Source organism: Sus scrofa, chromosome 4 (genome assembly GCF_054392235.1).
Source record: "Sus scrofa isolate SSC_HxYL_T2T_F1_AM1 chromosome 4, Sscrofa_HxYL_maternal_Yorkshire_Landrace_v2.0, whole genome shotgun sequence".
Taxonomy (NCBI): domain Eukaryota; kingdom Metazoa; phylum Chordata; class Mammalia; order Artiodactyla; family Suidae; genus Sus; species Sus scrofa.
In genome coordinates, this window is record NC_139386.1 from 91,665,775 (window position 1) to 91,686,849 (window position 21,075).

The 21,075-nt window shown below is 39.9% G+C and overlaps 1 protein-coding gene across 2 annotated transcripts in view; it reads left to right on the top strand.

The window, feature by feature from the left end:
- The window catches only part of RGS5 (regulator of G protein signaling 5), a 57,366-nt gene that overhangs the window by 16,059 nt on the left and 20,232 nt on the right, over positions 1-21,075 (top strand). For both annotated transcript variants that reach the window (XR_014842865.1, NM_214356.1), the window contains 1 exon segment: positions 15,995-16,105. Coding sequence is in view for 1 of the 2 variants with exons in the window: in NM_214356.1 (NP_999521.1) it covers positions 15,995-16,105 (111 nt within the window). In the remaining variant the exon portion in view is untranslated.

A 21,075-nucleotide genomic window follows, 5' to 3' on the forward strand; every position in this document is an offset into this window, starting at 1 on the left:
GCAGGCTGCTGAATATTCCTGAGAGCTTTGCTTCCAATGTCCTTTCCCCACAACAAGCCACATTCACCCCTGTTTCCCAGGAGGTCTTCCAAGAACTGCAGTCAGGTTTGACCCAGATTCCTACGGAGACTTTGCTTTGCCCTGGGACCCAGTGCACATGAAATTCTGTGTGTATCTTTTTTTTTTTTTTTTGTCTTTTTAGCTATTTCTTGGGCCACTCCCATGGCATATGGAGGTTCCCAGGCTAAGGGTCGAATCGGAGCTGTAGCCACTGGCCTACAGCTAGAGCCACAGCAACGCGGGATCCGAGCTGCATCTGCAACCTATACCACAGCTCATGGCAACACTGGATCGTTAACCCACTGAGCAAGGGCAGGGACCGAACCCACAACCTCATGGTTCCTAGTCGGATTTGTTAACCACTGCACCACGATAGGAACTCCCTGTGTGTATCTTTTAAGAATGGGGTCTCCTTTTCCCCTGTCCCGTGGAGCTCCTGGGCACAAGCCCCACTGTCCTTCAACGCCAGATGCTCCAGGGGCTCTTTCTCCCAGTGCCAGATCCCCACATGTGGGGCTCAGAACTCTCACTCCTGTAGGTGTGTCTCTGTGAACCAGTTACTTTCCAGTCTGTGGGGCTTCCCACCTGGGAGGTATGGGGTTGCTTATATCAAGTAATCACCCCTCCTACCTCTTCATGTGGCCTCCTCTTTGTCTTCTGGAGTAGGATATCTTTTTGAAAGTTTCTGGTCCTTTTGGTTGAAGATTGCTCAGTATTTGAGCATTCATGTATTTGGATATCCACAAGGCAGGGGGGGGGGTGGTCCTGGAACCAATTTTCCATGGGTACTGAGGGATGACTTTACATATCTTCTTTATAAAACTGGAGCTATTTGAAGTTCTGAAACAATCTCTTACTGATTTTGTAAAGCACTCCCTATGCTATCTAGTAGACTTCCTGACAAACAGTGGTTGCTCTATTTGAGTCTGACAAGCGGATAAATAGGAAGTGAATTTATGACCTCTTAAATAGGTAATTCCCATTTTTTTTTTTTCTGTGCCCATGACACATGGAAGTTCCTGGGTTAGGGATTGAACCCACACCACATATATAACCAGAGCCATAACAGGGACAATGCCAGATCCTTAATCCACTGAGACATCAGGAAACTTCATTTCTTGAAAATACAGATTTTGAGAATAATAAAGTATTGTAATAATATTTTCAGGGAGGGAGAGAAGAAGTGATTTGAAATAGAATTCTATGCTTCAGACAAGTAACAGTCCTCTTTCTCCTCATTGTTAGTCATTTTTTTTTTTGCATAACAAATAATTTTAATAATTTGGCAAAGATAAAGCTTGACCAAGTGTTCTGATATTTGAGGTAATAAATTGTATCTACTACCTAAATTCTTTGGGAGAAGACACTCTAGGTGCTGGGAACTGTAGTTTTATTAAGTGATGTATGATATGTTAACATTGATTAAGGTTTAGGTACCTTTTACTTATTCTTCTTTCCCTCCCTTCTTCTCCAAAAACCTTTATTTATTTATTATTTTTATTTATTTATTTATTTATTTATTATTTTTATTTATTTATTTATTTATTTATTTATTTATTTATTTTAGGGCTGTACCTGTGGCTTATGGAGGTTCCCAGGCTAGGGGTCCAGTTGGAGCTACAGCTGCCAACCTACCCCACAGCCATAGCAACATCAGATCTGAGCCCTGCGTCTGTGACTTACACCACAGCTCTGAGGGAGGCCAACGATCAAAACTGCAACCTCAAGGTTCCTAGTCAGATTTGTTTCCACTGTGCCATGACGGGAATTCCTCCAATACCTTTTATTACCCTTTTTATTTCCTTCTTTTCTAAGATATAAAACAGCTAGCGTCCATGTACAACTAGAAGCCTTCATTCGAGAAAGTCCCTCTTTATAATTTAAAGCAGAACCACATGGGGATGTTCAAACGCTGTGGGTCAGCCAGTATTCAGAGAAACTCTCGTGGGAATGCCTTCTGACCCCTCCACTTTTGGAACTCAAAATAAATCATAAAACTCAGACTTCCTCCACTTGAAGACCATTTTCCCACTGCTCATTATCTGGCTCCCAAACTGAATTACCAAAAGTCCAGAAATCCTGCCAACAAAATTTTGAATAAGGCGGGGAATTGAAGGTCAAAGAAAAAAAAAAGACTTCTACTGTCTTGTCCCTCCACTGTCTGTTTCCTTACCCCTAATAACCTTTTCTAAGTAATGACTTTCAGAGATAGGCTGTAAAAGCATGGGAAGTAGCTCAATTTCCACGGGAATCCTTGGGTAGGGAATAGCCAGTGTTTGGGAAAAAACAATACTATTTTTTTTTTTTTTCATTTTAAAATAGCAGCACAAGGCAGACGATATTACAATGTAACTCTGAGCTATGCTAGGCAGCAGCAGAGGTCTCCCAATTTGCTTTCTTTGCCACTCTTTAGTAGTGTTCTCCAAAAATGAATATTCTCTCCATTTTCAGAATTAATTGCACTATTTCAAGGTGGAGAACATCTGAAAGGCGCTTATCTTACATGTCAGTCAAAAAGATCTTTGTTGAGATCTATTCCATTCTATTCATTCAATAAAGATTTATCCAACACCCATGTGTAAGATACTGTGATAGGGTAGTAGGACAAATACAGTAGCATGGTAATAATAATAGATACCATTTGTAGAATATTTACTATGTCCCAGGTGCTCTTCTAAATACTTTAATGCCTTAACATATTTAGCTCCATAACATGATATGGTAGGTACTCTATTATCACTATTTTACATAGAAAAATGGAAGCTTATAATTTAAATAACTTGCCCAAAGTCACTCAATTGGTAAATAAGAGTTGGGATATAAACTAAAGCAGTATAGATCTGTACTTTTATCCTCTGTACCATCCTACAAGTTAAAGCAAATTGAAAATATTTATTTATTTTCAATACGTTTTGGAAGACCAAGGAAGTAAAATTTGGTACCCACCCTAAAGGGGCTTGCTATCTTACTGGAAATACATACACATGGAATTCATATATACATTCATGAGAAACTAGGGTAATTAGTGAAAACGTGCTGTGTCCATAAGTTGAGCAGAAGAAAAACAGTCTATCTCTTGGTCTGTATTTATTAAGGATCTAAGAATAAGACCTTATGAAATTTTTGAAAAATATTTTAATTTATACAAACCTCAGTTTTGCTACTTTTACATAAGGGGAGGGTAAACTAAAAGCTCTGTGAGGTCCCTTAAATATGCCTCCGGTTGGTGATTTTATGTTAGAGAAGAGAGAAAGAAGTTTAGGCTGGAGTAGTTACAGAAGTTTTAGGGGGAAAGTGACATGGTTTGGGAACTGGAGCATTAGAAGAATTTTAAATGTGTGAGTGGAGGGAGGCAGAGATAGTGTGTGTGCTCAGGGATGAGAAGGAGGCCAATGGGACTAGGTATACAAGGAGTTGTGGTGAGTCAAGGAAATAAAGCTAGACACAGAAGACACTGGAGCAGGAAAGTGGTCTTTGAGATTGATACAGGTGATCAGTGATTCTCAAAAGCATGAGTATAAACTCTCTGGTTGCACTTCAGACCTCTTGAATGAGACACTCTGGGATGGGGCTGAGAAATCTGTGTTTTAACCAGATGTCCTGGTGATGAGGGTGCACGTTCACGTTTGGGAATCTTTCCGGTAAATAATAGAGAGCCATTACAAGCAAGCGGGAAATTGTAGTCTGATAGTGAGTGTAGGCTATTTTAAAACAGAATGAAGGAAATGGTAACATGGGCTGTCCCAGTAATTTGGGCCTGGAGAAAAGTGCTAAATTTAGATATGGAGAAGAAAAGTCACTTTTAGAACAGGAAGAAAGGATGTTTGTGACAGGTTAGCTTTCGGGAATGAAGAAGACCTTTTAATGTGAATCAGAAAGTTTATAAATTATGAGAAGGAGCATATTGTAATTACAAATAAAAATGGGAGGTTGGGATAGAAAGGGAATCCATGGCACCATTCACAAGTCATCGTGCATCTCAGATCCTCACTTTCTCATTCATATCCTAAAGATGTTGAGTGTGATAATCTTGAAACCTTAGTGTATAATAGCTTAAGAAAATTTTAAAGGATTTCTCTAAACTTGTTTCCTTCTTTCCTTCCTTCTGCTCTCTTTTCTTGTCTTTTACTGAAGACAAGAGACCTCAAATAATTTTTCTCAAGATTGCCTGGCAATGGAGTTCCTGTCGTGGCTCAGTGGTCAACGAATCTGACTAGGAACCACGAGGTTGTGGGTTTGATCCCTGGTCTTGCTCAGTGGGTTAAGGAGCCGGCATTGCTGTGAACTGTGGTGTAGGTTGCAAATGCGGCTTGGATCCCATGTTGCTGTGGCTCCGGCGTAGGCTGGCGGCTATGGCTCTGATTCGACCCCTAGCCTGGGAACCTCCATATGCTGTGGGAGTGGCCCAAGAAATGGCAAAAAGCCAAAAAAAAAAAAAAAATTGCCTGGCAAATTAGTGATCGAGTCAAACATAGGGTTTAGTCAATTGCAAATGTTACCGTCATTGCGGTTTCTTCCCTAAGGTTTCTTCCCACTGTTATATGTTGTCTTTTTTTTTTTTTGTAAATAAGCTAGATTTTTTCTTTCATTGGCACTAGATTTTCTATAGGTAAATATAATAATACTACTCTATCATTTATGAATTGCATTGTCACTATGCTCATCATTAATATAAATTCTTCACATATAATAACTCATTTCATCTTCATAAGAAACCTTTGAGGCAGGTAACGTTGTTATCTCCATCATATAGATGAGAAACCTGAGACAAGGTAGGGTTTAGAAACTTGCCAAAGTCACACATGTAGTAAGATGAATCTGGTCAGTTTGGCTTCAACATCCACACCCTTAATCACTGTGCTAAACCAGCCTATTGCCTTTTAGGAAAAATTGCCTAGTTTGGGGATTAGCTGGATTCTCTGGGGGAAGAGCTCAATGGTCCACTTTACTTTCTCTCTAGGAACAGCCTTTTTGACCTGTATCCTACTGGCTTTGTAAACTCTTCCAGTTATATAAAACCAGTAGTTTTGCCACAATTAGGAGTAGGATATTTTCTCTGCCAAGCACGAGGAAAAGATTGAACACAATTCAACATGTTGCTTATGACTATAATAATGGACTAGGGATCTGGAAACTATCTTACAAAATCGTCTGGACAGATCCAGATGTCAGATGACTTAGCCGTTATCCAAAATAGCTGGTGTTGTCTTTTCTTGACGACTTCTCTTCAGCAATGGAGAGTTTGTCACGTATAGTTCACTCTTTCCATGGTTTCATCACCATATGGTTAGTAAGTTCTCCTGAACACTTCCTGTTTTTTTCTTTTTTTTTTTAAATGGGGGAGCTTTTTTTCATTTTAGGGACTGGCTTTTGAGCAATTTTTAATGGACGCATCATTATTTATATGTTTCTTGTTTGAAGCTTCACATGCTTTGAAGTCATTCTGGGAACACTTGCTTGGGTCTGGGTATCAGCTTGGGTGAAGCTGGGAGCTTGGGGCTAAGGGTAAAATATGGGTACCACCACATAACTCTCCTCCTCTATAGTCCTGCCGCCTCCCTGGACTCCCACAAATGTCGGTGTGGCAGGGGAGAGCAGGGTGTTGATTTGTTGGAGAACCCTAAACCACAGTCCTCTGACCTTGTCTCAGGGATTACCTGTTTGCTTGCCTCTCCATTTACCACTCTCCAAAGGCCATCCTTCTCTTTGGGAACAAGCCAGCTTATTTCCCCAGCTAGTACAGGGTCTTGGAAACAAAGGGGGGAAATGGGATACTGTCTTCAACCAATAACTGCTTCTGGCCTCATAACACATCTCCTTCAGAGGTAAGAAAGTGCAAATGCCTACCTACCACCTTGAAAGTAAGAGGAAAAACTATAAAGGAAAACAGGAATTAACACCTCAATAAATTAATATTTTATATGCTATCATTGCCTTTAAGAGTTGCTACAGACCACCTGTTTTCTGCCTGTGTGCCCTAAGGGGTGACCTCTCACCCACAGGTGGAGTCCTTGCCTCTAGATTTAGGGATAATGTGATTAAAGTAAACATCCAATGAACTCACATGGTCTTCCCCCCTTGCAAGTAGCAAGGATGTGGGGAAACTGTGTTTCTCCCGCAGGTACAGGGGAAGAGAATACATCATCAGGTAGGGCCAGGCTCTATAAACCTGCCCACATCCGATCTGCATTTAACCGACAGGGAACAAACAGAGGTGCTGCAAAGACAGACTTTGCCACAGGACCTCACTTTCTTTTTTCATCAATGCTTTGCAGCCCGATACCTTTCTGGCTTTTCCATGTAGCTCTTCCCTTATCTGGTCTCGTCTCAAGTCGCCAGAAATTGCTTCTGACTTTTTCTAATGGTCTCACTGATATATCTTTGGGATTTCATCAGGAAAGCAGTGTATAAGGCACATAACTCACTCGTCCAGTGAGAGAACATGAGCTTAATGCAACCAACAATTAATATTCCAGTAGTTAAGGGAAACTGCTTCAAACCGTAGTACTGGGTGACATAGGATGGCTGTTAAGTAGAGGTGAGATGGTGATGGTGGTGATGATGATGACAGCGTTGTTGATGGTTACCATGTATGGCATATGCTATTCACCTGCCAGGCACTGCACTAACTTTTACACGTAGCATCTTGTGCGCGCCTCACAGAGACTTTTTCCAGCAGATGCTAATGTTACCTTCATTTTACAGATTATGGAACTGAGGCCAAGAGACATTGTTTACCTTGTACAAGGTTCCCTTGATTTTTAAGTGGCTATTGAAAACTAGCCTCAGTCAATTTAGTCATGTGAACTCTTAGGTTCTTTTTGGTAAATAACTGTAGCTATTAATGGTTAGTGGTGGGTGATGGTTAGTTAATTCTCCACAACTTCACTAACAGTTTATGAGAGAAAGACCACCATACATACAATGAAACCCAATTGTGCCATACTTTTTTAGGCAGAGAGTTATGAACCCGGCACAAAATATTTATATAATTTGTTCTGTAATTCAATAAAGGACTGATTCTTTGTGCTCTGCCTATAGCTTGAAGGAAATTTTCACTCTAAGGATAATGTTCTCAGGTGGGATTCTGATACTTTTGTAGCTGGGATCAGGCAACAAGAAATCTTCAGGATCAAGCCACTGGTGCCTTCTCTAAGACAGAAGAGCGAATTACATCATTCTTACAACCTTTCTTTTTTTTTTTGTTTTTTAGGGCCACACTGGCAGCATATGGAGGTTCCCAGGCTAGGGGTCCAATTGGAGCTGTAGCTGCCGGCCTACACCAGAGCCACAGCAACGCGGGTTCTGAGCCATGTGCGTGACCTACACCACAGCTCATAGCAATGCCGGATCCTTAACCCACTGAGCGAGGCCAGGGATAGAACCCGCAACCTCATGGTTGCTTGTCGGGTTAGCTAACCACTGAGCCATGGCGGGAACTCCTCTTACAACCTTTCTATGGAATGGGTGTGAGTTTCTACGTTAGTGTCTCCAGTACAGACGACTTGAATATCATTATTGTGACTAGAGAGAGTCCATTCCCTAAATGAACAAACCTGTGTGTAGAAGCTCATTTCTCACATGCTTTGCCAATTGGCAAAGCTTCTCGTGATGCTGTTATGAGGGTAGCTGAGGCACCTACAGCAGCCACCTCTGGAGCGTGGCCTTTTTAAAAAGCCTGCTGACCCCCATCGGCATTGACCCAAGAGCTGACACTCTAACTCTTACGCAGTGTCGTACTGTCGCAGTGACGAGCAGCTGAACATTTTCCTTTCATTGTCTGTATTCCTTATTTTGTGTTTGTCTTGTCCAACTGAAACATAAACTCCACGAGAGGAGGACCTTATCTTTTTGTTTCACTGGGAATTTCAAAGCCTGTTATCGTCTATGGAACATGACAAGCATTTAATAAACATACTTGTAATTTGTTGAATAAATAAGTGAGCAAAAGGAGAAGCTAAGAAGGCCAGTCTTTTCTACCTCAACAGCGATCCTGTGGAAATAAAGTCAGTCAGTTTTTGGAAAGAATCCCTAGTCTTTTATTACAGATTGCCTAGAAGGGGCCCTGATAATGGGTTAATCGGGGCAGCTGAGGTAAGAGCTTGAACATTAAAATGAACCTAAAAATGAAATATTAAGACAACTAACTGAAAGGAGAGGTTAAAAATACCAAGAGTTGGAAGTTTATAAATAGACAAAGTTTCCGTCTATGCACACATTTACAACTAACCTAACCAACATTGTCAATTCCACTTTTTCAGCCGTCTTATAGTTTGACATGGCTGTGTTTTTGTGTTTTTGTTTGTTTTGTTTTGTCTTTAGGGCCACATCTCTGGCATATGGAAGTTCTCAGGCCAGGGGTCGAATCGGAGCTGCAGCTGCCAGGCTATGCCACAGCCACAGCAATGTAGGACCTGAGCTGCATCTGTGACCTAACACCACAGCTCACAGCAATGCTGGATCCTTAACCCACTGAGCGAGGCTAGGGATCGAACCCATATCCCCAGGGATACTAGTCAGGTGTGTTACTGCTGAGCCACTATGGGAACTCTGACATGGCTTGTTATGTAATTAACGGCTCATATAAGTGAAAACCTAAAGCATGACCAAGGAATGACCCAATTGTCGTTTGGAAACAGAGTTGTCATTTCTGGAGTTATATCCTAATACGTAAATAATAATAAAACCATGTATTCTTTAGCATTGTCTTCATCTTATCAGTTGGACCACCAGCAAGTATTTTATATTAACTAAAATTGGAGTCCTTTTCCATAATGTATCACATAATAATATATGTCAGGTTAAAAAAAAAAATACAAACTTTAAGATGGTATCACTAAGCATTAACAAAGTACTCTCACTTTTTGCTGAAGCAAAAGTTGGTTTTCTTCTGTTTAAAAAGAGAAAGCAGGTTAATTCAGGAAAATGGTAGATGCCAAACTCATACATTCTCTCTCCACCAAAATGACCAGGCACTGCCCTCTCCCTGCACTTGAGGGTCAACCTTGATTTTGTGGAGGACGTTTGGAGGAACCTGGGGAGTTGAGAATTTCAGTTCTAGAATTGACCTGGTTTTCCACGGATGTTTCTTTATATTCCATGAAGGGTTTTCAAGAGCACTTTTAAACTCCTGTGTCTCATGAACCATCTATCAGCTACAAAGTCTCTTGATTTCAAGTTTTCAACGAGCAGCCAACAAGAAGGCCTTTTCAGTCTTCAACAAAATGAATCTCTTCAGATGGGTCCAGCACAGTGAACACACGCCCTCTGGGCTCGCTGCCCTTCATCAGCCTCTGCTGGGGTTCTGTCTACGTGACTTGCATCTCGGCTGCAAGCGGGAACTCAGAGGAGTTCATTTCTTCCTCTGCTTTGCAAATCCAGCTGCCAGTCTTGTTTCTAACAAGCGTTTTAGGAACTTTTATTTATCCTTAACGGCAATTTATTCCATTTTTTGGAGCCAAGAAAGGGCATGTCTTTTTTGCTCCTGTAGAAACAAGCTTTGTGGTGTTTTTTTAGAAGGAAGCAATGGGAACTGAGATGCGCCTTTTTTTTTTTTTTTTTTCCTCTCACTGATTCACCTTCCCACAGTCAGGAGCGGGCGTCAGTAACACAGATTTAAGTTGGATTGAATTTAAATTGGCTTATCCTGGACATGGCATATGTTGGGACCTCTCTTTTGGAGATGCATTGTAAAACTCCTGTCTTACACTTGCCAAGTTTTCTCCATCCTGTCTTCCTTCCTTCCTTCCTTTTTTTTTTTTTTTTTTTTGTCTTTTTGCCATTTCTTGGGCCGCTCCCGAGGCACATGGAGGTTCCCAGGCGAGGGGTTGAATTGCAGCTATAGCCGCTGGCCTAGCCCAGAGCCACAGCAGCGCCAGATCCGAGTCACGTCTGCGACCTACACCACAGCTCACGGCAACACCAGATCATTAACCCACTGAGCAAGGCCAGGGATCGAACCTGCAACCTCATGGTTCCTAGTGGGATTCGTTAACCACTGAGCCACGGTGGGAACTCCCTGTCTTCCTTCTTGACTCTTCCCAGCATATGTCCAACCACAGTACTAGTCTGTGCCTCAGGGCTACTTCTGTTTCTTTTGAGTCTTCATAATTTATGGTCTCTTAATGGGCTCTGGTCAGACTGTTAATGATTGTGATTGCCCTCCCTGCCTCTTCTCATCAGAGTATGACCTCTCTGGTATAAGGGTCTGAATGAGCATACGCAGTTTGAAACTCCCTTGTCCATTTCCAACTTCTCTAACAGACAGAAACTGAATTCAGTTACTTTAGAATCCTTGTAGTCATTTAATGGCTTTACCTCTCCCCCAGTTAACCAAATCAGAGACACCCTAGTCCTTGATGACTTATTTTGTGCTACACACCAATATTTCACCCACTCACTTCAAAATGCAGTTTTAGACAACCTCGCAAGTCAATTCCTTCATTCATTTACCGTTTCATCAGTTTATATAGTACATCTTTATTGCGTGCCTGTCAAGTGCCAGGCCCTGGGCTAAGTGATGAGATGGGAGTTGTGAGAAAAATAGATAGTGATCTTGCTCTTGGGGACCTGACATTCTAATGGGAGAGACAGACAGTATTCAAATAAATACACAGAGAAAAATGCAAATTGACAAGGGCTGTGAGGGAAAAATAAAGAGGGTTCTGGAGTTCCCATCATGGTGCAGTGACTAACGAATCTGACTAGGAACCATGAGGTTGTGGGTTCGATCCCTGGCCTTGCTCAGTGGTTTAAGGATCTGGCGTTGCTGTGAGCTGTGGTGTAGGTCGCAGATGCGGCTCGGATCCCGCGTTGCTGTGGCTCTGGCGTAGGCTGATGGCTACAGCTCTGATTCGACCCCTAGCCTAGGAACCTCCATGTACCACGGGGAGCAGCCCAAGAAATGGCAAAAAGACAAAAAAAAAAAAAAAAAAAAGAAAAATAAAGAGGGTTCTGAGCCTATAGTAGAGGCAACTGTCAGAGCACGTCTCCTATTATACTGTCTTCGTGTTATCGCATCTGAGCTCCTTGAGGTGAGGGTCTATGTTCTTTTATTAATATTTCCTTTCCACTTTTATCAATGACTAGAAAAATATCTAACATAGTTTCCATGTATGTGACTTAATTTTCCTTTATTCCATGTGTCTCTGAGGCACATGTAACCCTTGTAACCCTTGAAACACCTAAGCACTGGACTTTATACAGACTTGGTTATTGGTACATTTTACTTGAATATAATTGTATTTTTTAAAAAATCTGCTGTTTTTGTTTTAGTGATTGCTTGTACTGTTTCCCACCTTTGTTCACCTCAAATAATAACTTTGACTCAATTCACCAATTAGCCAAAAGGACCGAGGTGGCCCAGGGCTTTTTGAAAGCATACCCTCTCAGGGCACAGATTTTAAATTGCACCACCAGACAATTATTCAAACCCTTTTCAGCTTGAAATCACTAACGTGAGTCATCTAATGAAAGGATTATCTTCCTCTGAACCCTTAATCAAAATTTCAGCGAGGCATTTCCAATGATTTTATTTCAAAACAAGTTTTTCTTTGTAAAACCAGAGGAAAACAAGGTTGGGGGTGGGACAAGAGGAGATAAGAATCATTTCTTGTTAATAAGCATTAGTGTCACATAGCCAGGAAAACTGCCTGGTGGGAGGTCAAATAGAGGCAAGGACTGAGTTGAAATCATAACTACATCAGAAAGATTTCATCTCTGGATAGGGTTGTTTTTGACATTAAATGAATATCAGATACATTCAAGTTTATTTGTAAAAGGGAAAATAAAATTGTAGGTTTGAGGTTTTTTTTTTTTTTTTTTTTTTGATTTTCCATTTGGGTTTTTTTCATTCCCATATTTGTATGTGTCATTATGGTCGGGAGGAAGAGTTGGGGTGGGAAGATGAAAGAGTATTCTGGGAACCTTTAAGGAGAAAAACAAAAGTATTACCACCAGTTATTCCTACACAAAGAGTAAGCTGTTTCAAGTGGTTTCGACTTCAGTATAGGTCAGCTCTTCAGCTTTTAAACTGTTTTGTAAGGAGAGAGACAATAATATTATTCGTTCCCTGTATTCTCTCAAACTCCTAATTCAACCAAATGGGCTTCTTGACTTCTTGACTTATACATTACTCTGTGACATTTTAACATCCTACATTTGTCCTACATTTGAACCTATTCTAAAACCATAGAAAAAAGTATTTTCTGAAGCACTGCATTTCCTCTCTCCCTTACATTCCCGGGGCAAGTATGAGGAAAAGAGTAACCTGATGTTCTGGGATGTTTCTCTACTTTGAGGAAGTGGAATGTAATTTTTTTTTTTTTTGTAGACAGTGTTATAAATGGCAGTTGATTTCTAGATTATCCTGCAAGAAGACAATTTGAATACTGATATAGATGAATTATACTAGGTTTCTGATTCATTCTGGTTTTAAAAGACTTTTGTGGGACACCTCAGAGAATGTAACCACCATTTATAGACTGTTTTTATGAGAAAATCCATCCTGAAAGAGTTTGCAAAGAAAAATTTGAAACAGATTTGTAAGACAGGATGCCACATGTTCATCTAGAGACAGCCCTCAAAGGCACCTTTCAATAGTTTTAACTCCTTTTTGTTTTCATATGAAATTTGCTGAAGCTGTGTAGTCTGCAGAGGTTCTTCCATCATCTAACCCTCCAAAAGGAAGGGAGGCAGAGGGAGCAGTCTTCATCTGACATGGCTTTCTGCTCTCCTCAATCAAACTTTACATTCAGCAATACAGAGGAACTTTTGCACCCCTTCAAATGATATGACTATTCTCCTCTTCCTACCTGGAAGCTTTAGCCCTTTCTTGTCCAGCTAGCTAACTGCCATTCCACCTTTCTCTCCTCTGAGAAGCCCCCTTTGACTCACACTTGTGGACACTGGCATCCTCCACCAGTGCTCTGCTGCTCTCTGGGCATCTCCTTTGTGAACAGTTGCTTGTGATTGTTTACAAGAGTTTGAGGCTGCAATAGGCTATATGCACCTTGCGGGCAAGGACCAAACCATTTACTGAGGACATAGTAAACATGACCAAGGAGTAAATAAATGAATTTTTAAAATGCTGAACTCATTCACTCTGATGACCTCTTTGTATCCAATTTACTCTTTTGGAGGCAATCAAACACAAATATCTCTCCTGATTTTTACAGAAGCAAATAGTTCAAGTGGAGCAAAAGAGAAAAATAAAGAAACAGATATTGGAGGGGGGTGGAAGAAGTGAAACAAAAATCTAAAAAAAAGCCCAACTGAAAACAAAGAAAATGATAAATATTCATTAAATAATATTTTAATATTGGTGAGTGAACTACTGGGTCAAGGTTGAAATGGAAAAAGTTGCTTCATGCAGGTCTGGATAGGATATTGGTTTCTGATGGAAAAGCTGAACCTGGTGTTTCTGGCTGTAGTACTGCATAGTAGCCAGCAGAGGGCAGCCATATGTATTGCAGGCTTCCCCCCTACATACTGTTTTCTACATAATTCAAATAAATATAAAATTGGCAATTCTTGTCTTCAGAGGTAGTATATGAGAGGTAATGGGTGTATTAATTCTTAGTAACATGTGGGAAATGTTTGTATATTTTAATTTGGTACTCAAAGCTAGGGAACGTGGCTTGAGTTTGGCTAGAAAAAAAAACAATTATGCAGTTAGAACTAAATTTGAAGAACTTAGAATAAGTATTATATGCCAAATGATGTTCTAAGTGACACACATGCATTGGCATATTTAATTATCCCCCAAAATTCTATGGGTATGTACTATTTTATCACTCCCAATTTTTAGGCTTCTAAACCAAACATTAGATAGTTTAATCAACTTGCAGAGCCTAAAATCAAGGTGACCCTTATTCTCATTTTTTTTCCTGTTGTTTTGGGGCTGCACTCATGCCATATGGAAGTTCCCAGGCTAGGGGTCGAATGGGAGCTGGAGCTGCAGGCCTATGCCACAGCCACAGCAGCTCTTGGCAATGCTGGATCCTTAACCCACTGAGTGAGGTCAGGGATCGAACCTGCATTCTAATGGATACTAGTTGGGGTCTTAACCTGCTGAGCCACAATGGAGATTCTTATTCTCATGTTTTGCGTAAGCTCCCTCAGCAGAACTTTCTCAGTTTCAGCCATAACATTGTACTCAGCTGAGCTTGATCTGCGGTAGTGTGGTATCCAAGTTGGCTTAGCAGGAGACAGGGTCCTGGGGAAAAAAAAGAAGCAGGAAGAAAAATGAAAAGGAAATAACATTGTGGAGGTGACTCGTTCTAAATCAATATTTCAAAATACTCTTTCTATACTAAAGGTATCTATGATGCAATATTTATGTTTTTTCAAGTTATAGAGTATATTTCTGTAAATTTCTCTCCCTAATATCCATAATTGTTAATATCATGCATTTTATTTATTTAAAATGTCTCACTACTGTCTCTGTGTGAACGGGTGAGGAAAGTGTATTTATAGTAACAAAAACCTCTCTGGCCACTACACATCATCATCTCATTACAGCTCAAAGGCTTTGGTGATGATCAGCATTGACTAGGAGATAATTGTGAGCAGTTTTTTGAGGAACAAAATCAAGATATTTTTAATTCACTTTGGCACATATTTTTGAATGGTCTATACCGCTAAGCATTGTGCTATACACAGGAGTTAAAATGTATTTAAGACTCAATTTCTACCTGCAAAGTGTTATATCCAGCTTAGAAAACAGATACATAAGTCAGTAACTATAATGTGATATGGTAAACCCAGTCTCTCTCTCTTTCTCTCTTTTATTTCTTTCTGGCTATGCCTGAGGCATGTAGAAGTTCCCAGGCCAGGTATCAAACCAGCTCAACAGCAGTGACCTGAGCCATTGTGGTGATAATGTTAGATCCTTGACCTGCTGAGTCTCAAGGGAATTTCTAACTCTATCTTAAATCATATATGAAGTGCCAAGGTGACAGTGAAAGGACAGCATTTTGGGTCTCTCAATATGTAATGGCTGGTTTTATGGATTAATGCTTAAGATTTGCTTGATGCTCTTTGAAGTCAGACTCGTGATGAAATAATGGGTAACTCAGGAGGTTAGTTTTGATACTGATCATGAAACAGTTGAATCCTAGGACATAGAAGCGCTTGGAATTCTGACCACATCTATTCACTAAAATATTAAAGATAGAAAGGAATAGTATAATGCTGCTCTAGTCAGTCCACTGGTAACTAATACTCATCCTATGAAGACTTATTGCCTGTAAAACATGACAAGAGCCATTGTGGAAACAATGGGTAATAGATTGGAAAAAAAAAAAAATCAAATCCATATAAATGTAGAACACTTTTTAGAGAAGTAAGCATCAATCAGAATAATTTAATATTATAGCTGGGAAGGGCTGAAGGAAACATCTAGATTTAATCTGTCATTTTACAGATGAGAGAACTGAGGTCTGGCAATGAAATGTGATTATTTTTTTCAAATGTTACATTTCTAATTAATGGCAGAGCTGGGACCAGAGCTCTCAGAAGACTGGTAAGCAATTCAGTGAGTTCCACCTTTGGACTCAAAAATCAGACAGCTTGGGGTCAAGTCCCCATCCCTATCACATACTGTCTGGCTTATTTTAAGCAAGTTATGTGAATTCTCTCTCATTGGTTTCTTCATCTAATGGGAAATGGGAATAATACTATAGTATCTGCCATATGTAACATGAAAGTATATGCATAAAACAATAATTAATATTTAAATGCATATTATCCAGAGACATAATAAGAACTTGATAAATGTTAGTAGATCTCAGGTATCCCAATTTTCACATCAGTACTCTTTCTGCCGCAGTAATGAAATGGCGTTTTGCTTATTTTTGTTTCTCTGACAAAGAAAGAAACCTCTTTTTTAGAACTTAATGCTTATATGGTGCATCTTGTACATCTTTCCTTTCAGGGCCAAGGAAATTAAGATCAAGTTGGGAATTCTCCTCCAAAAGCCGGAGTCTGCTGTTGACCTTGTCATTCCGTACAATGAGAAGCCGGACAAGCCAGTCAAGATCCAGAAGTGAGTCATGATTATGGATTCCATTCTTTTCCTCCAGAGGATGGCTACTTTTCAAGTGCATAGCACCATCCCTCCTCTGTAGAACTCCCTCCTTCAATTACTCATTGAGGATCATAAGAGTCCTCAGGGAGTTGGCTAGTAAATAGGGTTTTTTCTTCTTTAACTCTCCTGTGTTTGGAACATAATATTATTTACTGGGAGGATACTTAAAAAAAAATGAAGATGAGGTCTTATCTTGGGACATTGTTGGAGAGACAGACCATCTCTTATAAAAGAGTATCAGCCACCTCATAGGTTATTGACCACACGGAAATGTAGTTAGAAATAACTGTTCACTTGCTGTGTGTCCTTGAGTCAGGTAAGCTTTCCTGACCCAATTAATTATGATCCCTGGATGCTCACCTGCTCAGGAAGTAGTCAAGACTTCTTCTTTGGCAGGGAGATACAAGTGGGAACATTTCTCTCAGGAAGACGTGAAGATCAAGGCAGTCAATTTAAGTCTAATAGTTCCTTTTCTGAGATATTGTCCCTTCAGAGGTCCAAGGGAGAAAGAGAAGACTGTTCCTTGACAGAAGAATGAGGACTTGACCAGATACTTCTCTTTAATGCACATCAAGCTATTTTCCCCCAGCCCATAAATGAACATCCCTGACAGGACTTTTTCAGTCCTCTCCCACCACCCCACATGCTTCTATCAATTTAGGCACAGAGGGGACTACAATTCCCAAGATGTAAGATGTTACAGCCATGAATCCAGCTCACGCTGCATTGGCTGTACTCGCAATAACTCAATGCACAAAATTCACAGTGTTTGCTATTGTTCTGCTAGCTACACAGTCCAGCATTGACTAGGCAAGTGCATTGCATCTTCCCTTCAACGCAGAGACACCCCTGAGAATCAGGAAAGGAGGGGGGGAAGAAAAGCCAAATGTATTAAAAACTCCTTCACTCTACTACCTAAGACCTTTGAGGAGATGACAGAAGTGTGGTAAAAATACCACACTTTAACCTCCCCTTTCAAGGCATCCCCTTTAACCTCAATTTCTTTTAAGATTTAACATTCATATAAATTGGCCAATCTTGCCTCCGAATAACCTTCAAATTAGTATAGCTGGTTGGGAGATAGAGAGACAGGTTATTCCTTTTAAATATTTTTTCATCAACCGAAGTGGATATTTCCCCTCTCTTCCTTTTATTACTTCAAAGTGATCCCAAAGCGGAAGTGAGGCATAATTGGGTTTTCTGGGTTTAGGAAAGAGAAACTAAAATTCAACGTGGAGTGGCAGGCACCAGGCACTGGTAGAGAGTAAGAACCACATTTCATAATAGCGAAAGATCAAAAAGTCTATTTCGAAATAAACAGTGTGGTTGTTATTGATCTGTTGGAATTAACTTTTAAAAAATAAATATAGTGCTTTGTTTCCTGCTTTGATTCTCTGCTTTAATATCCCACACAGACACTTGAACTATTTGGCTCAATAGGGATTCAGAGAGAAGCAGTTTTGGAAGAAAACCTGGGGCTGACATTTATTGGATTATTTTTTTTTTTTCTTGCCTTCCACCCACCCCCCTTCCTTTGAGGAGTTTGAATTGTTTAGGAAAAAAATCCATCTTTTCCTGTGAGAATATTTGTGTGTCTCATTTTTAACAGTGGCCACTACAAAGCTTTCCCATCTTCTTCCAAACTCCTAAATCCCATTTCACCACCTCATATTTGGCAAATTTCCATGCCTTTTAACTGGCAGAAAAAGACTGTCTTGCATGAGCTCAATTGATTTCTCCTCTCCTCACTTTAAAGTTTCTCTGTATTTTTTTTGCCCATGTTCTTCTCAAGGAGAAGAAAATAAACCTCAGAGGAGAAAATAGACCTTCTCCGGATAGAAGGTATTTTTAGCTCCTCTCATCTTTTTTTAAAAAGCAATCCCTTCTTTAAAAAGGATTTTCTCTTTTTTAAATACATTTTTATTCTTCTCATTTAAAAAACAAAAACAAAAACCGAACCATTGAAAAATAGAAAAAACTTTCCTATATCTCTACTGCCTAAAGCCAGATGCAGTTACTATTTTAGTGTTATTAACTGCTCGTTTTCCCTCTGGATCGTCTTCCACCAGAACAAACAAATACGATTTCCACTCTGAAAAACATTCTCCCAGCCGCTCACCTCTTCTATTCCATCCCTTCCTCTTGCTCTCACTGCATAATTTTAGAAATGGAAAGTCACTGCTTTCAATTTCATCTTTAACTCCCTTTATCACGTTTAAACCTTACTACCTCACTGAAATTGTCGTCACTAAGGGCTACCTCCTGCTTCATGGGCAGCATTGGGCTCTGCTCACCACTTGACCTCCTTAAAACTCTCCTCCTTAATGTCTCACCTTAAATTCTCCCATAAGGGCTCCCACTTTTGCCCATGCTCTCTACGTGAGCATTCCCTCAGGCTCTGCTCTGTGTCCTCACAATAAACAATAAACATATTACTAAACCATACAAGTTTAGCTTGCAATGGCTGTCATCATGGCTCATAATATAATCAATTGCAAAATTCTCAGGAGCTGATGATATGTTTATAGTTTATCTTATATGTTAGACGTTCTTTTTCTATGTGTAGAAGTCACTAATTTTTAACTACATTTTTGTTGTGGTGGTTTTCACCTCTTTAACTCTAGATTGACCTCCAAACAGAAACAGTCCCTCAACTGTGCACAGGGGAGAAAACATTACCAGATGTTGTGCTATGCTTACTCCAGCCAGGTAAACTGCAGAGTGAGCCTTATTGTAAGGATTAAAAATGGATGCACACTGTTTGGCTCTTGGATAGACATCAAAAAGTAGCAGGCGTATTTATCTGCAACCCCATCCATGGTGCCCAGGTCACCATTGGCCGTGGGGTGAGGGCTCAATAAATAACTATGGAGTTGAAACAAGACATGAGCAGATATATTGCAGGAAGGAAAGCAGAGCTAAGCAGGCACTTAAATGCCAATAAATAACTTGGATTTCATTTTCTTGTCAAGAGCAAGAGCTTGTGGGAACATTATCAGGAGTGCTTAAATATGTGCCAGGCACCATGTAAATTTTTTTTAAAGAAATAAAATAAGAAAGAAAGAAAGAAAGAAAGAAAGAGAGAAAGAAAGAAAGAAAGAAAGAAAGGAAGAAAGAAAGAAAGAAAGAAAGAAAGAAAGAAAGAAAGAAAGAAAGAAAGAAAGAAAGAAAGAAAGAAAGAAAGAAAGAAAGAAAGAAAACCACTGGTGCTTAGAGAGATTAAAATATTTTCTCATGATTACGGCTAATAAGTGCCAGTTACCTCTAGCTGTAGTCATGGGGCTAGAATTTTTGTAAGTTTTGGGTTATTAGTGTCTTTCATCAACCAGACTAACCCTGGGCAAACTGAACCATGACAAATTTACGCATTAATCTGACATGTGTATTGCAGGCAGATTAATGCTGCAGGGAATGCACCTTTGGACAGGGTGGGATGAGGGAAGTTCTCCAGGGCTGACAAGCTATATCTCTAGGCAGTGAGTGCATTGCAGTTGCCATGTAAAAGATTCAAGAAGTAAATGTGGAAAGAGTACAGTAAAGGGAGAGAGAGTGCTTCCTGGACCGGGTGGCATTTACATGGGCCATTATAAAATCGTTAATCATCTCTATAAATGTTTGTTTTGCCTTTCATTTGGACTGACTTCCTCCTTCCCTCCACACCCCCACACAGAAACTCCATGCCCACTCTCTGTGGTCAGCTATGACCTTGCAAACAAGGATACTTATGGGTCATTTAGATCTGCATCTATCTTGTTTCAAAGAAGTCAGACTTAATGGCAAATTCTGAGAACCAGGACAGGATGAACTTGTGGTCCTTTCTAGGCTGGTAATCAGCATACTGGGCTTCATGCTGTGGGGGATGTATTCTGCTTTACTGTGTCCTTGAATCAATTTAGACTAATTTTACCCCCAATCAAACTCTGCACAGGTCCTTTTCAGGAATTTAATCTTGGCTGTGATGTGCTTCGGATAGTGACCATTAGTCTAGTTCTAACAAGACCATTTGGGACAAATTGGATATGGTAACATGCTTAAGTTTTGTGCACCTGCTCATATAATTTCTTTTTCCTGTGCCCCTCCATATTAACTAGAGGAAAAGAGGGGAGGGAAGGTGATTTCATTTTACAGGGGTATTTACAAAATCAGAAAGGCTGAATCTTCAGCCTTCCCCTTTCTCTGTGGCTTTTGTCCAATTAATGTCTTGTTGTTTTTGAAAAAAATAAAAAGACTTTCTGAGTGTCATATGCAAAATACTGAATCCACTGCAATGAAGAAATTAAGGTATGTAAGGCCATGTGCTAAAAATATGGGTACAAAATAATATATACAGAGGAAAAGTTCTCAGGATGAGGTAATATAGAAGAGCCAAAAGGTGTTATTGACCGCTAGAAAACGGCTCCTTTTCTGGTTAGGAATAAAATGAGGCAGAAAAATATAGGGACATGCTTGTAATCCCTTCTTCATGTCATTTCTCTTCCCTGCATTCCTTCATACTAACCAGAAGAAAACAAGAGGAGAGAAGGCAGTACACTCATTAAAAATAAATTTCCAAGGAATTAGCGTGGAGTTTTTGATCTATGATGCCTATGTTTCTAGCCAGGAAAATGAAACCACTTTTAAGATGATTTCACCAGCGTTGGTTGCTCTCATTTTTGGCGTGTTTTAACCTTCAAGTAGTAAAAACATAAACCTTTATAAAAATCATATATTTAAGACTCAAAATCTGCACGTGTTCTGCAATGAGGAATAGAGAAGTGAAGAAATTATTCACAGTATTTTAGCCACAATGTCTGCTGTCACCTTGGATTCTTTACATTGATTAAATGAGGCTGACTCTGAGCCATGAGAGCAGAATGGAAAGTAAAATCAGCAATTATCTTATCAATCTCACTGTTAATTTAAATAATTAAAACCCCAAGACATTATTT